Source organism: Volvox carteri, assembly GCF_000143455.1.
Source record: "Volvox carteri f. nagariensis unplaced genomic scaffold VOLCAscaffold_15, whole genome shotgun sequence".
NCBI lineage: Eukaryota > Viridiplantae > Chlorophyta > Chlorophyceae > Chlamydomonadales > Volvocaceae > Volvox > Volvox carteri.
The window spans coordinates 1,513,208-1,533,602 of record NW_003307558.1 but is presented as its reverse complement, the minus strand read 5'-3'; the positions used below and the strand labels follow the sequence as shown (position 1 = coordinate 1,533,602).

Sequence of the window (20,395 nt, the reverse complement as noted above, 5' to 3'; positions counted from 1 at the left end):
CTGGTCGTCTAAAGTGCTCATCATTTTGCGTTGTTGGGCCATGAGTGGCCGGCGTGTGACTCCGTTTCTCAGAAGGTAGATGTATACTCGTCTCAGTTGATTCGAGTGGGTGAGGTTCTGGAGAGGTTATCTGCCCCGCCACATCTGAGTGACTGGGATCAGTTCAGCCAAGGGGGTGATCCGCGTGTGTTCCAAGGTAAAGGGGTTTCGCTTTGCAGGTATCATAACTGGATGGGCTCCCCTTCACCAGCAAGAGAGGGCTCCGATCCCACAGGCTATTTGCGTGTTTATTTGCCGGCCAACCAGTTGCGTATGGTTGCCAAATTCCGTCTTTGTTGTTGGCCTTTGGAGGTCAACAAAGGACACCATAGGCCGAGAGAGTGCCGTACGTGTCAGGTCTGTACGTCGGGTAAGGTTGAGGATGAATACCATGTGCTCATGGAGTGTGAGGCGTATACTGAGTTGCGTAATAGGTTTCTGATTAACGTTGAAGATACTGATATGCGCAAGGTATTTCTTAATACCAATCCGAGGAAAATCGCTACTTTCCTTACTGAGGTTTTTGATGAGCGTCAACAGCGTGCTCTGGAGCCTCACGGCTCGTGAGGGCACCCGCCGCGTCGGCGGCGGAAATACTGTAACCACAATACAATACAATACAATACATAGTTGTGTGTAGCGGGCGGAGGTGGTTTTGTTGGTGAGTGCAAAGTGAGCTTGTTTGGTGAACATGTCAATGAAGCTATGTAAGCTTCCCGAAGCGAAGTATGAATGTAGAGATAGGGGAGTAGTTCGTTACTGCGAAGGGGAGCTGCCGTGGTGTGTGGAAGCAGGGCGCATGCATGCACGCATGTGGCGGACCACAGTACGGCAGGGGACTCCAAAAAGCTTCTACTTGCTTCGCACTAGCGCATTGGTTCTTAAAGCGCATTAGTTAAAGAACTGCCTTTGTTTTGGCTCCTACCAAGAGGTGTGCCCCGCTTCTGGGACAGGGACCTCTCGTTTCCCCCCACCCACGCACGCACCCACGGGGGCCACCCCTGGGATGGCCACAACGCACTGGTCCCTGGTTTTGTCGCTGCTGACCCCTGTAGTAGGTCACCCCTTGTGGCTCTTCGGCAATTCTCGGGCCTTTAAGTCCAGGGGGGGAAGGGTTCACAGATAAATCAACCTTTTGCTTTCACGGGAACAGTTCAATGTGACCCCGGGGTGGGGTGGGGGTGCGGGTGGGCACCCTGCTTGTCATCGCAGCGCACGTGTTGTGGTAGCATGACCCTCTGCTTTGTCCGCTCTGCGAGCTTGGGAGATATCAGGAAAACATGTTTATGATATGATGGGTTCGATCTGCCTGGGACTGGTCCAGGTGCCTTCGTGGCCGTAGTCAGTCCTAGTCGCTCACCGCCCCTCAGTAGCACCGCCCCACTACAGCGCATTTGTACGGGCTATTGCTACAGCACAATTTCTGTTCCACACCTTCATGAAAATCCTTCATAGCCATGTCTACAGAGGGCTTTTTACTGGAAAAGGCATACATACACGTCGCTGTTGGCAACGGAGCTCGCACCGGTGAAGTGTTTCACGTAACGCCACTTTGACTTTACCGTATCACGGCTCAGATGATCAAAAACACACACATTTACATACATACATACAATACCACCAGCCATTTCAATCTCCCAATTCAGATCATAAAGATCACACACACACACACGCACACGCACATACACACAAGCGGGGATATAACCCCACTCGTGGCCCCAAGGCCCCTAGCTACCGCTCGACAAGCTGCCTCTCCCGCCGCGGATGGTCGCACTGGAGCGGACGGCGGGAGGACCTCCCAGCTCACCGCGGCAACAGCTCGGGTCTCGCCGCGCGCCGGGAGCTCCCTGCTACCGGGCAGCTCTGGTAGGTCTTTACTACGGGCTACTGAGTTCCGGGGTCTCGAAGAGTGAAGCTGTGCCCAACACACACATACATACACACATTCTGAAATTGGATGGGGTGAATGGATTAGGGTGCCCCTCTCGCAGGGGAGAGCAGGGAACTGCCTCGGGAAAGGGGGCCGCTGGTGAAGCTTTACCACCCTGTAACAACATACATACACACAAATACATATATGTACACACACAACCCCAGTCAGCAGTAATTCACGACCGCCAACCCCACCAAGCCCAGACTCCGAAACCCGTGCTCTTGTCATCCTCCTATTCCTCCTCATGACCGGCAGGGCGCCGAGAATGTGCCGCTGGCAGAAGCAGCCACCGGCGGCGGCGGCGGCGGCACCATGGCTGCCGTTGTAGCTTTGCTGGCGTTGGGCGGGGTCCCCCTAGCTGCCGAGTCCCTTGGTAGAGGCAGCTTGGCCAGGGCCCGCGTAAGCTCCTCCCAGCCGCTACCGCACCGAACCGCAAGACGGCCGTCAGGAAGCATCTTGAGCCGCAACCGCCGGCTGTCAAGGCCGTACGTGTACGGCGCCAGTTTCGTCAATCCCAGCGGCGCCTGTGGAACATCAGTCCCCCCCATCAGCCGCCGCCATGTAAACATTGCCGCCGCCGTCGCCGCCATGACGAATGACACGCCAGAGGAAAGGCAAAAGAGGGCGCAGAGGGAGCCGCAGGTCGGCCAAAAAGGGCGAGCTCACGATGCAGCGCCACGGAAGGTTAAACGTACTAACCAACCACCAACCACCAACCACCGCGCCAATGAGGACGGGGGGACGACTTAACGCATCACAGCAACCTCTCTCCCCCCGGGGGCAATACACAAACCGCACTGCACATTACGCCGACCGCCGAGTACCCCTCACTGCTCACCCCGTGTACGGCAAACAGCGCCCCAACAGCCTCCACGGCGGAGTCCACCAACCGCTCTTGGTACTGGGCCCGACGGCGGGAAGTGCACCAGGGACCCGGGATGGCGGCGGCGCCGTCGCTGTCGCCGCCGTCCCAGCCCGCACACACGCCTAATGTGCTGCTCCGCGGCGTACTGGCTGCGGCGGCGGCGGCGGCGGCGGTAGGAGAGGCAGCCACCGCTGCCGCCGAGGCGGCAGCGCCTGCGGCGGCGGCGGCCGCCGCCCAACTAGCTACGGCATGTACGGGAGAGGTCCCCTGCCAGATCTCCGCAAAGGGGTCAGCGGCAATGTCGGGCGCCAAAAGCCGCCGTACCCAACGGCTTTCGTTGCTTTCGTGCTGGTTCGCGCGCCAGTTCTGAATGTAGGCCTGCAGGAGCAGTGTACGAGGCAGAGATGTCCAATACCTCTTCCACTGCTACGGCCGCGTCGTGCCGGAGGGGCGGATTACAACTTCTATAACTCCCTCGCCAAAACCGGGGGGGACGGCCTTCTCAGCCGTCGCCCCAGATCCCTGTCCCCCTCGCCCTTCATTCCACACCCCCGCCTGACTTGACCCCACCTTACGCGCCGTGTGAAAGGCCGGATCGTCTCCAAACACCACACGGCGACAGCTCCCACAGGCAGCAGCGGAAGAGCTGTTGCGAGCAGCCGCCGTCACCGCCGTCGCCGCCGTCGCCGCCGTCACCGCCGTCAACGCTGCTGACGAATTCACTGATTTCACGGCGGCGGCGGCGGTGGCGGTGGCGGCGGCGGTACTTGGCCTCGTGCTGCCCCGCGGTCTCGAGGGGGCTCTAAGGATCCGACCCGCACAAGCAATGGCTGCCCGCCGCAGCTGTAGCAGTTGCCACTGCTGAGGGGAAAGCTGTAGCTGCTGGCGCTGCTGGGGGTGTTGGGGATGTTGGCGAGGGCAGCGCTGCGGCGACTGCTCGGAAGGATAGCATGGAGGAGGAGGAGGAGGAGGTGGTGGTTGCTGCTGTTCTTGCTGCTGCTGTAGTTGCAATTGACGCGGGGGTTGCTGCTGCTGTCCTGGCCCCTCGGTGACGGTGTCGTGGTGGTGCTGCTGCTGCTGCTGCTGGTGGTTTGCGGCGTTGTTGCGGGTCAGCGGTGATTGCGCTGAGGGTTGCTCCCAGTGGGGTACGGCATCTCCGACGATACGACTGTACGGCGGACCTAGGCGCTGGGTAGACCCCTGTTGTCCAATGTACGATGTTCGAGGATAAAACGGGTCGTACATGATGATACGTATCTAGATGATGCAAAATACCCCCCAAACAGCAGCTAGGTGCAGCTTACAGGGAGGAAACATGTGTGTGTAGGGGGGGGTAGGGGTGGGGCGGGGGAGAGAAGGAGGTGAGAACACAAAGCCGGTGGGGAGCCCGGCGGCCAAACAAACCCAACACCACGACACGGCTCCTCCGGGGCCACCCCTTCAGGCCTCCTTGCCCCCCTTCTCTCCCCCCTTTAAAAGACTTTCCCATTGTACGGCAACCTCGACACCTCTCCACCACACCACACCACACCACTTGTAATGCGCCCCGCGTCATTCAGCCCCCACTGCCGCCCCACAGGCGCCCTGAGTACCTCGTCACCCCGAGCACCCCGCTGTGTTCACAAGGTCCCCACCCAGCGCGGCCCCAGGTGGGACTGGATGTTCACCCCCGCATGCGGGTGAATCCTGCGGTTCTTAGAACTTGATTCAACCCACCCCCACCCCACCCCACCCCACCCCATCTCAAATATCAAAGTTTCAGCAGCATACCTCGCCGGCGCCCCCGGTAGCGGCCAGGGGGCCTTGGATCGGGCGATCAGTGAAGCGCAGGGAGGGGGAGGGGGAGGGGGAGGGGGACGGTGCACGGCCAAATCCCGTCGGGGTCGACATTGTGGGCGTGGACGCCGCCGAGGCGAGTACGGCAGCAACAGCCGCCGGGTGGTGGTGGCTGTCGGCTCCCTGTCAAGCAAAATGGAGACAGTTGGTTGGGCGGCAGGAAGGTTGGTGGTTGGTAGTTGGTGGTTGGAATTGGTTGAACTCGGGAGAGGGACGACGGGGCACCCGTAGGAGTTCGTGTTGTTGGTGTTGTTGTTGTTGTTGGTGGTCTTCTTCTAGAGAGAGGACGCGGGGAGAATGGAAGCTGCGGTGCTGTTACTGTCCGTGTGTTCCCCCTCCACAGCATCGCCACCAACTGCTATTCAGCGTCTGCAGCCCCACGGGCGTGTTCCCCCACGGGCGTGTTCCCCCACGGGTGCAGATGAGGCAACCAAGGGGTTATCCCTGTACTCGCGCACGCACGCACGCATCCCTCCACACGCTCAGACCCTCCGCACCTCTTGCCCAGACACCCCCAAGGGGGCTGCTGCCGGGGCGGGGCCATCGCAATGCCGCCACGGCGCGGAGGGCGACGGTGAGACCCGGTCAAACAGCGCACCCAGTCGGGGACTGGGGAGAGACAGCTGCAGCGGCGGTGGCGCCGCCGCCGCCGCCGCCGCTGGCGGCGGCGACAACGGCACTCGGGATGTATGCCCGACGGTGCCGTGAGGAGAACCCGCCGATGACGTCGGCGCAAACATACTCAACGCCGTTGTTGTGGCGGCATAACCTCCAAGTGCAGAGTCAGGCTGCACGGTATGACGAGGTGACGGCGCCGCCATCTCTGCCTCCGCTGCCGTACCATCCAACGTCACCGCCAGCGGCAGACCGTGCTGTAAGTTCAGCTGCGGCAGCTCTTTCCAAGACGAGGAAGACAAGCATGAAGCGGATCCCGCCGGCTGGAGGCCGCCGCCGGGGGGGGCCCCTAGGGTGCCTTGTGCGACACGCTCCCCTCCGAGGAGCTGGCGGCTCCCGCTCCGCGGCGTTCGGGTTCGTTGAGAGCGCCGGGTGGCAAGGCGGCGCCGTTGCGCGGGGCTCGGTTGGGTCAGGGGGCTGCTCGGCAGCGTCACTGCCCCCACCTCCGTAGCAGCAGCAGCAGCAGCAGCAGCAGCAGCAAAGAGAGCGGTGGGGGCCGGCTGGCCGCGGGACCGCTGCAGTGCGCCCACGAGGCCCGCAAGCAGCTCTTGGAGGCCCTGAACCTGCCGGGCCAGGTCCGCCACGGAGAGCGGCTGCTGCTGCTGTTGATCTTGTTGTTGTTGTTGATGTTGGTGGTGTTGTTGCAGTAATGGCGACGGCACTGGTGACGGCACTGGTGACGGCTGCTGTGACGGCGAGATAGCCTGTGCTGGCGTCGCTGGCGGCGTTGGCAGTTGACGCGCCTGGCTGCCGTACGCGGCCTCAGCAGTGGTGCTGCCAACGAATCGCGTATGGGTGTTGCTGGCTCCGCTTCCGCTGGTATCCACGGCAGTGGCGGCGGCGGCGGCGGCGGCGTTAAGGTCCGCCAGGAGGGCTCCGCTCACGGCGTCCAAGTCGCGCCAGGACCCACGCGGTAGCGACGTCAGGTGAGGCGCCGCCGTCGCGAGACGTTCCAACAGAGCGTCGTACATATATACGTCGTACTCGCCGACATCAAGGTTGTTTTCATCGACAGCTCGAGGGTCGCGAGCGTTCTGGCAGCTGTCCTCGCAGCGTACGAACGCTGCCAGTACGGCAGCTACTGCTGCTGCTGTATCGGCGGATGGTGCATGGGTTGCGATGTCTCTGCTGCCACCGCGACTGTCGCCAACTCCGTCGTCCTTGTCAGGGCCCGAGTCGCCATTGCGGCATTGGTGCCGCGGCTCGCTTGACACTAGATCACTATTCGCAGGCCACAAGCTGAGCGAGCTAGCCGAGGCGCTCGCCACGGGCAGGGCGGTTCCAGACCGGCTGCTGCCATCACTCCGCCAGCTGGTGTTCGTGTTTGTGAGATGGAACGATGTCGACACCGGGGTTGTGCTGCCGCCGTCGTGGACTGCTTCATTCCTTTCGGACTTGCCGGATGTGAGGCGCACTGTGCGATGATCTCTGCCCTCCTCCTCCTCCTCCTCGAACTCCAACAGCCGGCGGCTATTGCCGCTGTCGTCATTGTCGACGTCGACGTCCGCGCCAGGAGGTTGGCAGGACGACACGCCGCCGCCTGCACGCTGGTCGCGTGTTGTACGGCCAGACTGGACGAGCAGCGTCACATACGGCTCCGGCTCCATATCGGGTCTGGGGGGCCCTGAAAATGAGCAGAAGGAGGACAAACAGCGGGGGCTGGCGGTTTACCTCCAGCAGCCCTCTGACGCCAGGTCCCGGGCATGTGAAGGCCGTACATGAGAATACGACAGAGGAGTAGTACGGCAATGGTGCTTAGCGGCCCTGATGAGATTCCTAAACCAAGGCGGTGTCGTATCTCGGTAGTCCAAACCGTGACGGCGGCCGCGATCGACATCCAGCGGGGACAGCGCGTCGTTAGATGGCATGTCTGAATACCGCCCTCTGAGGAGGACGTCGTCATTTCCTTAGTAGCCGTTTCATGAGGATACCATCAGTCGCATGGAAAAACTTTATGTTGAATATATGTTGCGTACATGCCCGGTGTGTGCGCACTGCGATTGGGTTAAGAATGGGTTAAGAAAAGAATGCAATGCATTTTCGCAGGGCCCGTTGAGTCACTTTATGCGTTCTGTTGTTTTTGAGGGTTGCATGTGTGTGTGGGGAGAGAGAGAGGATCTGAGCAATCCTGGCATTTGTGGTCTTCGGTCTTACCAGCTATCCCAGATGATGATGTTGCTGCAAGTGCTCTGGCAGCTGCCGCCGGTTGCGTGATATCGACGCACCGGAGTGATAGCCGGGAGGAAGGTGCGCTTGTCGGTGTAGGTCGGAAGCTGTGGCGAGGAGGCAGAGGCGGTTCGTGAAGATCGGCTTCGCGCGACCGCGTGTTGCATCCGTAACAAGCCAATTCATGGATTGTCGGATCTGTGGTTGCCCTTCGAATTCGGTTGAGGCAGTTTTGAGTGTCCTTCAAGCATTTGCGGCTTATTTCAACCGAAAAAGAGTCAACGGATTGGAAGGTGCTGTCGCCACCGAGGCTCTGCTCGCGACTTAAGCCAGCAGCGCCGGTGTTGTCGTTGCGTGCTTCAGTTGAAATCATCGCGGGGTGCGCTAAGACTATGGAATAAAATATTATGATCGGATGTTACAGTATCAAAGATTGTGCCATGGATTCGTCACGTAAGAGGAAAGTCAAGAAGCGTACAAGTTGGTTTTAGAGAGCGTAGAAGAACTAGTGAGGAGCTCCAGTAGTTACTGCATCTAGGTAATTATCTTTCATACACATTTTCTAAATGTAAAACTTGGCCCTTACCTCGCTCGCTGATTATAGTGCTTCATGTAGCGGTCCGTCGAGTAGCCCTCGGTTGCGCATGCTACATATCTTGCAGTTGTGAGGTTGGTGGCTACAAACCTTATATCTGCAAGATGACTGATAAGCGAGGTGCTGATGGGGGGTTTCCGGCCTTCACGCAAAACACCCACCATGCACGAATCTGCATGTATTTGTCATGCCGAGAAAACCCCATGGTGGGCTCCGGCACAACGACCGAAAACGTGCCTTGCAAAATTATATTGGTTTCCGAAAATTTGCCGCCATGGCTACTTATTTATGTAAGCAATCTTGCATTTCTCCAGTGATGGCGTCATCATTGCAGGCGCTTTTACTATTACGCCTGTAAGCGCCCTGTTTTATAGTTCTTCTGATATTTTACGTGGAGAGAGAGGGAGACAGAGAGAGAGGGAGCTGCAAATAATCTTTGATTACATTTCACTAACTATATCTTAGGTATAGACTTGGGCTCTATACATCTTCTTAGCAGTTCTTAGCCATGGATGCACCCTTGCCATTTCAAGTATGAGAAACCCTAAGGAAACCGGATCGCTTGAAGGTGCTGGTCGCTCCTTGTGCAGGTGGGCATCGGTTGGCCGGGGATGCCGCTTGCTTCCGGTCGCCTCACACAGTTTCGGGGCCCAGTTTCGGGTCAGTTCACGCTCCCACAGCGGCCTCCACGCGAGTGCCGAGCCGCAATGCCTGAATGCGTTACAAACGACGAATCTTTCTAGGTAGATATTTTGCGCTATATAATTTTCGGAGCTGTGCTGTGTATTCGGTGGGCACAATTCTACAGGCTTGCTCACGCCTTCAATGGCCTCCCAGAGTATAGCCCCAACAATGCCTGTAAGGGACCGTCGTTTGTAAAGCAGCAGCGCATCCATCGCGGACTCTCAGGGTTTGTAAGGACCTTCCCCCGCCTCACCGCATTGGCTCTCCCACTTTTCTGAAATCCTGCGCTTCCACAGGTACTGATCAACCTTCACCTAGCTATCCGCCCCTCGCGTCCATGGAGCCCAGAAAGGGGTGCTGTGTTCTCTGCGCTGAGAATGTGAGGAAGACGAGGTCGCTCCCAGTTAATCAGATACGCACAGCTGGCAGGCCGTGGTACTGCGACGGTGGCGAAGAATGTTGCCAGTCCCACGCAACTCATAGTGCAACCCTCCGACTTCACGGCTGGTCCCATCCTGAGCTGAAGGGCCATCCGGTGAAGATGATAACCCCAACTCCGCCCTCACACCGGCAAATCCAGATTTGCAGGACCTGTCGACGCGCGAACGAATCGAATCCAGCAAAGATGGTAGCCAAGCTGCGAGTGACGCGGTTGGAGGAACAGTTGCAGGTACATGAAGAGGAGACGACCCAGCAGCAGCAGCAGCAGCAGCAGCGGGCGCAACAGCTAGCAGATGCGCAGCAAGATGTTCACGAGCCATCGCAGCCTTTTGCCGGTGCTGCAGGAGGCCCTTCAGTCGTCACCTGTTGTTCAGCGGTATTCAATCTTGCGGTTACCGCCAATGTCATTTGCATAAGCGCATCACTCGGCTTAGCGGGCAAGGGGCGCGACGTGCTGGGGGACACGGAGCAGCTGCACGCATTCACACACGCGGATGCGTCCGATCTCTCCCTTGCACTCGAGGCGGGGGGAATTCCGGCGCCGGAGCAACGGCGACAGCGGCGCATCACCAGTGGCGCGCCGAGGCCCAGCGGCCGGCCCTCCTCTGCCGGCTTGCCGACTGCTGGCAGTCCGCCTTCCCCCGGTGGCCGGGCAGCCCGTCGCTGCTCCGTCAGTCGTCAGCATTACAAGACTTTGAGATGACATGCGGTGACACGCGGCGCCTTCGCGCTCTTACAGGAGCACGGTAGCATGCTGCGGCTTTTAGCAGCTATCGCACTTGTGTTCATCCACAATAAGCCGCGCAGGCAGTGTTGACACTGTATAAATCTTTGTAGGGGGCATTGCGTACTCGTCGTGACGTCGAGCGAGCTGGATTGCGAACTTGACTCAGGGGTCAGGGATGCGCGTAAAAGACAAGGGTGTCAGCCAATTTCGTTGCAAGGGTGTATAAATGTTTGCGCGGTGATCCTGGACACCGATTGAGAAGTCACTGTGGGCGTAAGGCTCCTAGTCGATGCACCGAGTTTGGAGGTTGATTCTGGTTGATACGGGTCTCCATCACGTATGGTCTCCATCACCCTCCCTGCTGGCCTGCTGTTCCCGACTTTCCCATTACCGACTCGCTATGTTTATGAGGGGTATATATGGATTCGGCCTAGTATGCCGTGCGTTGTTCGGAATACTTTAGACATATACGTATGGCGTTCACAACGCTGACGCGTGATGAAAGAACCGTCCCAGGCATAAACGTTAGCCGGGCAGGGTTTCTCTGCGCGATAGATTCTAAACCACAACTTTTATCCTAGGTCAGTAGATAATGCTATGAGTTGCAAGCTGTTTGGATGGCTTTCCTTTGGAGGTGCCGAAATTTCTGGGAGTGAGCGAGTTTCAGGCATTGCGGTGCCTCGGTCATCCTACAAGTCTTGTTTGCATGTGAGATATAAACTTCAATGTACAGATTTGTTTCAACTAGGTAGGAACACCTTCCATTTTTTCGCGCAGCTGCGGTAGGGTTGTAGCGGGAAACGCTTATATAACGCTTATACTCCGACAACTTCGGAATTTTTTGTGCTGTAATGAAGTTCCAGAAGTAACTTAGCTCTGTTCACAAACAGGACCAGTTGAAACGTAAATTTGACCCCCCATGGTGTGAAGGTGCGCAGATAGATGAGAAATGGACGTGTCTCTACAGCACTGTTAGCCAAAGGTTAGAAGTTTAGTTGCAACATATTTTTGGTCTATATATAGCTCCACCATTCAACTACAATTGTTGGAGCGAAGTCGAGCTTGTGTGCACGACTGTATTGCGTGTAATAACCGATCCGCAACCTACAGCTAGTACATTCTTTTCATGGGCGGGTGCACGGCTGCAGCGGTAATGTAAGGCCGCAACCATGCTGGCAAGTCGGATGCGCAAGCGCACCATTGACAAGCCCCCGAGAAATATTCAAGTTAATCGCAGGTCCTCAATGAGGACCATATTAGCGATTAAGCTAATAAGAACAGATACTACACATGATCTGAGCCAAAAGGCCGAGAAAGGTATGCAATGCTAATATGTGGATTTTGGTCCTACCTTGGGGTGATAGATTTCCAATGTGCTTCCGCGCGATGGTGGGTCATGGTATGCAACACTTCCCATCACAGCCCTGCTTCCTGTTTCCGCATCTTCACACATTAACTCTTTTACGGTCCTGTCTTATGTATATGACATAGCAGCAGACCCACCGGTTCCCTCCAACCGCTGCATGGCGGAGCCCATCCTCTACCTCCTACCTCTTTACAAATTAGGACACATGCCTCACCATCTGTTTGAGATCAATGTGGATTTGCATCAACGTGTTTACACAGAGGTCCCCAGCTGCAACCAGCTGCACTCCTTCCATCGAGGGTCGCTCTGTCACTTCACATCTGGGCTGCTTTGGGCGACGAATGTTTGCGGCCGCTTGGAGCGGTGATAGGCCTTGCCGGCGTCCTTGCCCCCCGCAGCTCGGCTGAGGATGAAGCGGCGATGGTTGGAGAACCCTGAGGTGTTAAATGATGATTGTATTGAAGCTCTTGCCAAAGTGCTTTAGATGCCTGACGCCGCTGGGCCGACCGCGCTGGCGTACAAGCAAATACTTCCCCTCTGCCAACCGGCGCCCTGACGCCGACCTACCTCGTGTCGTGAAAGGATAGGCCTGTGTTGCCTTGCTCCTGTGGCTGGGTTGCATTGCACTCCTCTCCACAACAATGGCTAAGTGACACGAACCGTCAAAACCCAGTCTTCGGCCTTTTTCTATTATTAGGCGACAAGAGGCCGCTGGAAAGGGCACTCAGTGACCCGATGAAGATATTGTTTTTTATTTATACACGGACTCACTTCTTTACAATGGAGCAGGTGCCCCAAGCAGCCAAACACGCAAGTGGTGTAGTGACAGCCGGCGCTGCCATCGCTTGGCCGGAGGAAGGTGGCGTGATGATGGCTAACGGCCCCGAAGCAGACTCGTTGGCGGTGCTGAGTCCCCAGGCGATGGGAGGATGTGGGAGGCGCCGGTGTCTGCAATAATGGAGGTGGCAGTTCCCACACAGGCGGGTGTGGTGGCAGTCCCTGATGAGGTCTGGCTTAGCCGTATCACCGGATCACACGGATCAATGCCAGTGACGGAGACCAGCACACAAACGTTTACAGAGTCTTCTTCTGCTGCCGCTTCTGCTGGGCCCTGCTGCTCATCATCTGCTTTAGACGATGTCAAAACAGCATTTATTTGTTTATTTGATGATGGTTCAGTCCAGGGGGAAATGGACGGAGCTTCACTATTTCCAGGCGAGGTGTTCGCCCGCGCCGCTGTCGCTTACTGCGGCGGCTCCTGTCCGCGGCTCCTCGGACCGCAGCAGCTCGGAAGAGGATGTGGATCTTTGGGGATGGGGATGAATCAGGTAGCGCTTGTAAATGGTCTTTTTCCTATTTAACAGCATGCGGAGCCATGCGCGGTGTCCTGCGCTCTTCACAAGTTCATGTATGGCACAATTTCCCGGGTTTGTGAATGCCGCATCCCGAAGGCGGATTGAGGCCGCGACCGCGTGGTGGCAATACACGGCCTGTCTGCGGAGGCTGTCACGAGGGCCCAACAAACAACCGACAGCCGCTTCAAAAACAGGTATAGCCACACCGCTGGGATGACCACATACATACATAGTGACATGATGTCAGTCCTTGTTGAGGAGCAGCCAATGGGTGGTTACTGGCAGTACTCGGGTCGTCCCAAGAAATGTTCTCGGATGAACGTTTAACATGATGTTGACGTTGACGATGACGATGTTGTTGTCGAGCCGTCGTCCTGGCGGCAACATGTCCCGTACGACGGACCCTGCGGGCGGTTGAGTCAATAAAGAGCCCCATTGCCGAGGAGACGCCTCCCCCTGGGTTCACGCCCGTCACACCACGCGCACGGCACAGAGAGGGGGGTTGGAAACCCATTTACTTCAAGGTCGGTGAAAAGCTGTGCAGGAGAAGACATCGCCCAAGAGAAACGTAGTAAGCGTTACAAGGCAAGTTAGCATAACGTTTTCCTTGGCGACGTTGCGACATCAACTCGTGACCGCACCGTTGCAGTTCCGCTTGGACAATTCCAACACCGCCGACCGGAGAGCTAGCCCGGGGCCCCGTCTATGAGCCGCTGTGAAAGATCTACACACATACAGACAGATACACACGGGGGAGCACATTGCTCGCGGGCTTGGGGCCGAGCAGGCAGATCGTGGTCCTCCATGTACTGCTGGCTCCTCCGTGCAGCTGTCGGCGCTCGCCGGGTCTGCCCCTGCACTCCTGCCCCCCGGTACCTCCCTCGGCACTCAGCCAACGAACAAAACAAAATATCAATTATGCTAAATGTACTCAACTTCCGCTCCCCCCAAAAAGACGCATCGCTCAAGAGGCTACTGACGACCCACACCGCGTGTACGAGTAAGTGATTGAGTGAGTGAGTGAGTGTGTATCCAGTGCCCACCGACGTGTAAGCGGGCGCCCCGATGGCCCTCGAAGCCTATCCCGCATTGGACAAGTCCGGCTGTGCCTGGCTGCTCAGTAACATGGATGGATACTTCGCGGCCCCCCCTGGACTCCTCCGGCCGACTCCTATTCTGAAAGCGTCAAGGGACTCCTATTCCTGCTGCCTCCGGAACAAAAAAAATCCGTGCCGCACCGTATGCACACACATACATACATACATTCCCCCACGTTGACACACGTGCTCGACATGGCATGGTTTGCGGCGGGGCCCCCGGACCTGGATTTGCCTACCCGGGGTGGGGGTGGGAGGGGTAGCGGGGTCTGTCCGAACGCAACACACATACACATACATGCACACAGGTGTGCAGCTGTACATCCATCCACATATCCACACAGGCTAACCACATACACAATCTACCCAAAAGACAGCGCACGTCTCGCACGTTCTCCGAAACCAACTAGAGATACGCAGCTCAGGAGGCATAGCAGGCCTGTAACGCCGCCGCAACACCCTTCCACACGTACGTCGCGCGCTGTAAGGCAGCCTATTTGCCGTACGTATGAACGGCGAATGCCGTACGCCGTAACTCACAGTACATTAAAACGGACGGCATACGCACTTCGGCACCGTACGCAATATTACCTCTGCGCGAAAGATCCCGACGAGAATGCCGGAGCAGTGGTACCTAGTATCGCCACCGATTACTACCGACTCCAAAACTGGACAGACGGCGACATGGCCCCCCGGGGCGTGCCAGCTCGTACGGCAAATGTTATGACGGTGGGTATTTCAGCACTGAGCTACTGACCCCCTTCCATGAACTGACAGTGCAGCCGTACAAGGGCCAAACATACATACAACCCATAGCAAAGGAACGACGGTACGCGCACGCTGCACACCTGCGAGGCGGTCCTCCTCTCTCCCCCTCCTCCCCGTGGTGACGACGACGGGGAAGGCGGGGAAGGCGGGGGAGCCCTCGCCACCTGCCCTGCCGCCCAAGTTCAGTCTTTCAGTCCTCAGCGACATACACACCGGCTAGGACACTCCACTCACGTAGAGCACGTCGCTACAAAGCTAACCCTCCCCCCCCTGACATTCCGTACTTAAAGAAGAGGAAGAATGGACGTGCGCTCCGCTGCTACTTAAGTATCTTTCCGTAAACCTCCCGGAACAGCCGGCGCCCATGTCAGCGTGACGCTGCGCGCACCCGCCCAGTAGTCGGCCAGCCAGCCAGCCACTTCGGCACGCCGCCATCAGCACCAGTGGACATACAGACATACATGCATGCATGCATACATGCAAACATGTACAGGTAGGTAGGAATAAACACACAGACACATCGTTCCGGCCCAACCCTCTGTTTCCATTGGGGGGAAGAGGAGGAAGGCGGGGAGGGGGAAGGCGGGAAAGCTTGGGAATGCTACGTAAGCTGCACGCAACACGAAGAAAGTTTACCTTGTAGCGGACTAGAAAGCGCTGCATCCACGGCCATACTACCTCCTACAACCCAACCACCCCTGGTGGTTGCACTTTTCAACCCCCCTCGGCACCGGCCCTGCCTGTGCGGCACGGCGCCTGTACGGCGTGGCAGCCTCCACAGCCGCCGCCTCTTTGAGGGGGCAGCGGCGCGCCCGCAAATCCAAGCATGAGTGCAGTGCCCCCCCCCCACACACCCCACTCACACTCCCCTTACGGGGGGGGTTCCTTCACCCCCTTGAGCGGCTCCGTAACTCACGGCTCCTCATGCCGTGCCGCTGCTCTCCGGTGCATACAGCTACTCCTATTGCTACTGCTACTGCTGTTGCTGTTACTGCTGCTGGTGATGTTTCTGCCTTTCGCTCACGCGGGCAGCTGCCTCCACCGCCCGGCGGGAGGCCAGCGACATGAGCACCTGGAGGGGAAGGCCCCATGTGGCGGGAGGCGGGAGGGGGGGGGATCAGGGCCTTATACAGCGCCTCATAGGGATAGGAGGAGGATGGAACACTTGCACTACAGATCAGCCGCCCCACCCGCAGTGCTGGTCGCCATCAAAGAGGCACAACCACCCCAACCGTGGCCCCGGGGTGGTGGTGACCACCAGTAATGCAAGGACTCAGCAATGTATGTATGTATGTGTGTCTCCGTGCACAAAGGGCGCGGGGTGGTGGTGGTGGTGGGGGGAAACAGCGGGAGACAGACAGGGGGGTATCTTCCGGGTCCAGTCGCAGTTGGGCGAGTCCGGAGGGGCGCCGCTACGGATGGGGAGGCGAGTGCCGCATGCGATTGTTAGGGTTTTAGGGTTTTAGGGTTTTAGCTCAGAACAACTGACTCACGTAAATGGGTGTATTGTCGTCGTCCCACAGTACTCGCACTCCCGGGTGGGGCCCGGGTGCCGCGGGAAGTGCCGCCACCGCCCGCACTGCCGACCAGATGACGGGGTGGGACAGCACCGCCTCGCGGGCGGCCTCCACGAGGGCCGGGTTACGCAGCGCCCGACGGGGAGGCAGCGGAGCCGCCTCCCCCGTCACCTCCGTCAGGTCTGCCGTCACCTCCGTTGCAGCTGCGCCCCGCTGCTCGTCCAGCGGCGGAGCCGCTGCCGGACCCGTAGCCGCCGCCGCCGCGACTGCGACTGCCCCGCCTTCCGCCTGTGTGTTCTCCGCCTCCTCCTCACCCAGCGCCTTGCCCTCTCCTTGCCCCTCCTCCTCCTCCTCCTCCTCCTCCTCCTCCTCCTGCTGGTGTTGTTGTTGTTGTTGGTCCGCCTGCCGCATGGCTCGCCACATGCTGTCCATGGCGAGGACCTGGTAGAGGAGCAGAGGCGCACGGGGACCCCCGGACGCTAAAGGAGGGGGAACTAACGAGAATTGAACTTCCCCGAACTGGTTACCACCACCATTTCATCTATCTACTCGGGTATTCGGGCGTTAGGAGGTCTAACAGCGCCACTTTCGATGTGAGCTAGCACACGCACACGCAAGGCCCAAGTGGCATAGAACCATAGCGGAGCGCGGGAAACCCCCCTTCCAATAACCATTACCCCCACACACATGCACTCGGGCCTCCAGTTCCCCTAGACGCCCCGTGGTAGGTAATACACACACGATATCGGGAGGGTTTGAACCCATGCACATGCACATCTGGGTCTGGTCTGGTTGACACTACTGTCTTAACAGTTTAAGGTCCTGGGAAGACCCCCGACATAGTCGGGAGCGTGAGATTATGGCTAGCTGCTGAAATGTGGAGTTGAGATCACAGTTGATAGATCGAGATTCGCACCACGCTGGATGGGTAGCGATTGCTGAACCCTCTGTCTCTGCGGATGTTCGGGTGAATGGATGAGGAGGGATCCTAGAAGGCAGAATCAACCGCCTTGGACTTCCAGTTCGTACGGCGTAGTACAGTGTGGTAATGGTGGATGGTGCTATATGGTGTGATAAATCGTAGACATGACAACATGTTCAAGTGACCCAGAAGACTCTCACTCTGTAACAATTCAATTCAATTCAATTCAATTCAATTCAAGACATCTGGGCCACACATCTGCGACTGCTGCCGTCTTTCCGCCGCACCATCCCAAAGGAAACCCAAACTCCCCCCTCACAAACATACTACGTACTTAAGCACTTACATACGTACATACACACATACACAACCTAACCGCATTCTCCCACCTGTTTCAGGAACTCCCGCCGGCTCTCCACCAGCTCCCTCTGCTCCGGACCCGCCGGGCCCATGTTACCCAGCAGCTGCGCGTACAGCTGGTCCAGGGACAGCTGACCACTGAGGGGGTAGGCGGCAAGCAGCGCGGCAGCGGTGGCCGCGGCGGCGGAGGAAGCAGGCGCCACCGGCGCGCCGCCGTCGCCGCCGCCGCCGCCGCCGCCACTCTCACCGGCGCTAATACCACCTTCCTCTCCGCCGCCGCCGTCGCCGCCGCCGCCGCCACCGCTGCCGCCGCCGCCGTGGCGCGCAGCCAGCCGGTCGATAGTGGCGTCCGGAATGCCCGTCATGCGGGTCCTGAACTCCCTGGAGCACATGGCCAGTCCGAACTCAGGACACAGCAAGTGGGAGCACAGAGAGCACAGCGCCATGAGGGCGTAAAGGGACTGTAGCAACTCCGTCTGCTCCACCACCACCTCCTCCAGGTACGACAACTCAGGAGGGAAGCCGCCGGAGCAGTCCGGCGGAGGAAGGGTAGCGGCGGTGGCTGCCGCCGGCGGCGGCGGCAGCGGCGGTGACGCCGGCCGCGTCGGAGAGCAGCAGCCGGAGGAGCTGCCGCTGCTGCTGCCGCCGGTGCTGCGCTCGCTGAGATTGCTGCTGCTGCTACTGCTGCTACCGTTGTCGCTGCTGCTACTGCTCGAGAGTCCGGCGGCTATGGAGGCATCAGACGTGTCGGCGGTGGCAAGCGTGGCGCTGCTACTACGGGCGCTACCGGGCGGGGAGGGGGAGGAGAGGGAGGTGGCGGGGCCAGGGAGGGAGGGCTCAGCGCCCGGGACAGTGGCCGACGGCTCTGAGGTGTCTGCTGCGGACGACACGGCAGCGGCGGCCGCGGCGGCAGCCGCTAGCTCGGCGCCATCAGCCGCCGCAGCTGAAGGTGGAGGCACCGCTGCGGCCGCATTTGCTGCGCCCATGCCTCCCAAGTGCGCCGCCAAGTGCGCCACGGCAGCGTCGACGGCCTCCAAGTACGACGCCCCAGTAGCGGAGGCGGCCGGGTCGTCACCTGCTTCCGCTGCTTCCGCCGCCACGCCGCGCTTGGCCGCGGCGGCAGGGCGTCCTGACATGCATGCCTGTACGACAGCCAGTGCCTCCGCCACCACCGCCGTCAGCGCGGGGTTATTGCAGAGCTGCAAAGCCACGGCGGCGCCCACCTCCGGCAGGTACGCCATGACATGTAAGTCGTGCCAGACCTGCACACACATACATACACACATACACACGGGTGTTGGCAACGGTTGGGAAGGAAGGGGGCAGCCGGACCATATGCGGGGGGAGAGGGGGCTCAGAACGGGGGGGACATGTGCTCGAGCACAGCCAACACCCCTCCCAGGGGTTCAGGTAGGGGGGTCTCCATCATACGGGAGAAAGGCGAAGGCACTTCTCCCACTGGGGTGCCGCCATATCGGTGGGAGGCGGGCCCCCTCTCCAGGGGTCCGGGGGGTCCTGGACGTACTGGACGTACTGGAACGCCGGCACTGCCCATCCTCCCCCATCCGCATGGTCACACATGGACATACATACAACCGCACACACATACACACAGGCACGCACGGATACCGCGGGGCACCTTCCGCCCACAGCTCAGATCATCCCCGGATTACCTGCTTGCTTGCCGCCGGCAGCCGCAGTAGCAGCCGCAGCAGCAGCCGATGGTAACCCACATCAGCAAATCTCCTGGAGGTACGACACAGGGTACGACAAGAGGTGTGGGTGGGCGCCCGACGGGGGGGCCCGCCCAGGTGTGTGTGTGTATTTGTGTAAAACCGGGGGGTTGCTGCGTAGAAGACGCTCCCCCGAAACGGGCAAGACCGGACCGGGACAGCGCCTTGCTGCTTCATGCCGTACCATTCCGTACTCTTTCTGTAGATTAAAAAACAAGACACACAGCGCTTAGAAGGACAGTTCCCTCTTTCCCCTTCCCGACTCGACCTCAGGGACGCTCCGCGCCTCTCCCCTCCCCACCCCCCTCAGCCTCCGAGGTCGCCTCCTTTAAAACCGCGTACTGGTCAGTTCTGCTTCTCTTTCCTTGGTAGCAGCTTCACTCGTTCGTGGCGCATCTTTCCCTCTCAACCTCACTCCCCTTCCGAGCCCTCCTCCTCCTGAACCCCCCCCTCCCCTCCCTGGACCCGGGACCCGCGAAGTCCACTTCCCCCTCCCCTCCACTTCCACATCCCCCCTGACCATCTCCCCCCCCCAGCTACCTCAACGGCCCCTCCAGGTCGTCGAGTTGGGGCCGGGGGCAGTGGAAGCCGTTCTCCAGCAGCATGGCCGCCCGGGCTGACTCACACGCCGCCTGCACCAGGTCGGGGGGTAGCTGGGAGATCTCCTCGGCCTGGGAACCAATTTGACAAGTGGTTGGGGGGCGGGGAGGGGGAAGACGAACCACGAACGAGTGAAGCGGGGGAGGGGGAGGGGTTTGGGAGGCAGGGGGTAAAGCAGCAGGTGCACGGGGGGGGGGGATGCACCATTTAAAACCAAGCGGACACGGAAGCGCAGCGGAGCGGAAGCAGGGCCCCCCCCTCTGTGTGGGGACCTGAGGGGTGTCGTGTCAGCACGGAACAAGGGGACCAGCAGACAGACAGCGATACAGCGATACAACCTTGCGCAATACAACCTTGACAACCCATCCACACGCACATACATCTATACATGCACACGCACACGCACACGCACACGTACACGCACCTTCCATCCCCTCCTAACCCACATCGTCCCACGGTTCACAACACATGAACGGATGCATGCACATTCCAAATGAAAAGACCTTTTCTCCAGTCACCATTTCCCCCCTACACCCCCTTTCCCCCCTTCCCCCCTTCACCCCTCAACCCCCCTCATCCCCCACCCCCCACCCTGTCCAGCAGCTTCTGCGGCGCCACCAGCATGAAGTCCCGGGTGTCCTCCCGCGCAACCATGGAGTCAACCAGCGGGGGAAAGTACTTGGCCACGGACTGCAGGGGGGAGGGAGGAGGGGGGA

At 59.2% G+C, this 20,395-nt stretch overlaps 2 protein-coding genes across 2 annotated transcripts in view; both read right to left on the bottom strand.

The window, feature by feature from the left end:
- Positions 1-2,214: 2,214 nt before the first annotated feature.
- VOLCADRAFT_90149 (uncharacterized protein) lies at positions 2,215-7,700 on the bottom strand (the record flags this gene model as incomplete). Its single annotated transcript, XM_002949622.1, has 7 exons — positions 2,215-2,496; positions 2,811-3,215; positions 3,605-3,770; positions 4,608-4,639; positions 5,171-5,611; positions 5,879-6,972; positions 7,574-7,700. 7 exons carry the CDS (start codon positions 7,698-7,700, stop codon positions 2,215-2,217), a joined length of 2,547 nt encoding a protein of 848 aa, XP_002949668.1.
- A 1,116-nt stretch (positions 7,701-8,816) lies between these two features.
- The window catches only part of VOLCADRAFT_104435 (uncharacterized protein), a gene marked incomplete at its 5' end in the record, with an annotated part of 17,562 nt that continues 5,983 nt past the window's right edge, over positions 8,817-20,395 (bottom strand). The window contains 12 exons of the mRNA XM_002949621.1: positions 8,817-8,965; positions 9,047-9,430; positions 11,542-11,730; positions 12,099-12,275; positions 15,572-15,619; positions 16,041-16,505; positions 17,376-17,484; positions 17,737-17,908; positions 18,134-18,545; positions 19,020-19,092; positions 19,620-19,750; positions 20,271-20,369. Of these exons, the coding sequence (XP_002949667.1) occupies positions 9,356-9,430; positions 11,542-11,730; positions 12,099-12,275; positions 15,572-15,619; positions 16,041-16,505; positions 17,376-17,484; positions 17,737-17,908; positions 18,134-18,545; positions 19,020-19,092; positions 19,620-19,750; positions 20,271-20,369 (1,950 nt within the window). The 3' untranslated portion in view covers positions 8,817-8,965; positions 9,047-9,355. The remainder of the gene's footprint in view (positions 8,966-9,046; positions 9,431-11,541; positions 11,731-12,098; positions 12,276-15,571; positions 15,620-16,040; positions 16,506-17,375; positions 17,485-17,736; positions 17,909-18,133; positions 18,546-19,019; positions 19,093-19,619; positions 19,751-20,270; positions 20,370-20,395) is intronic.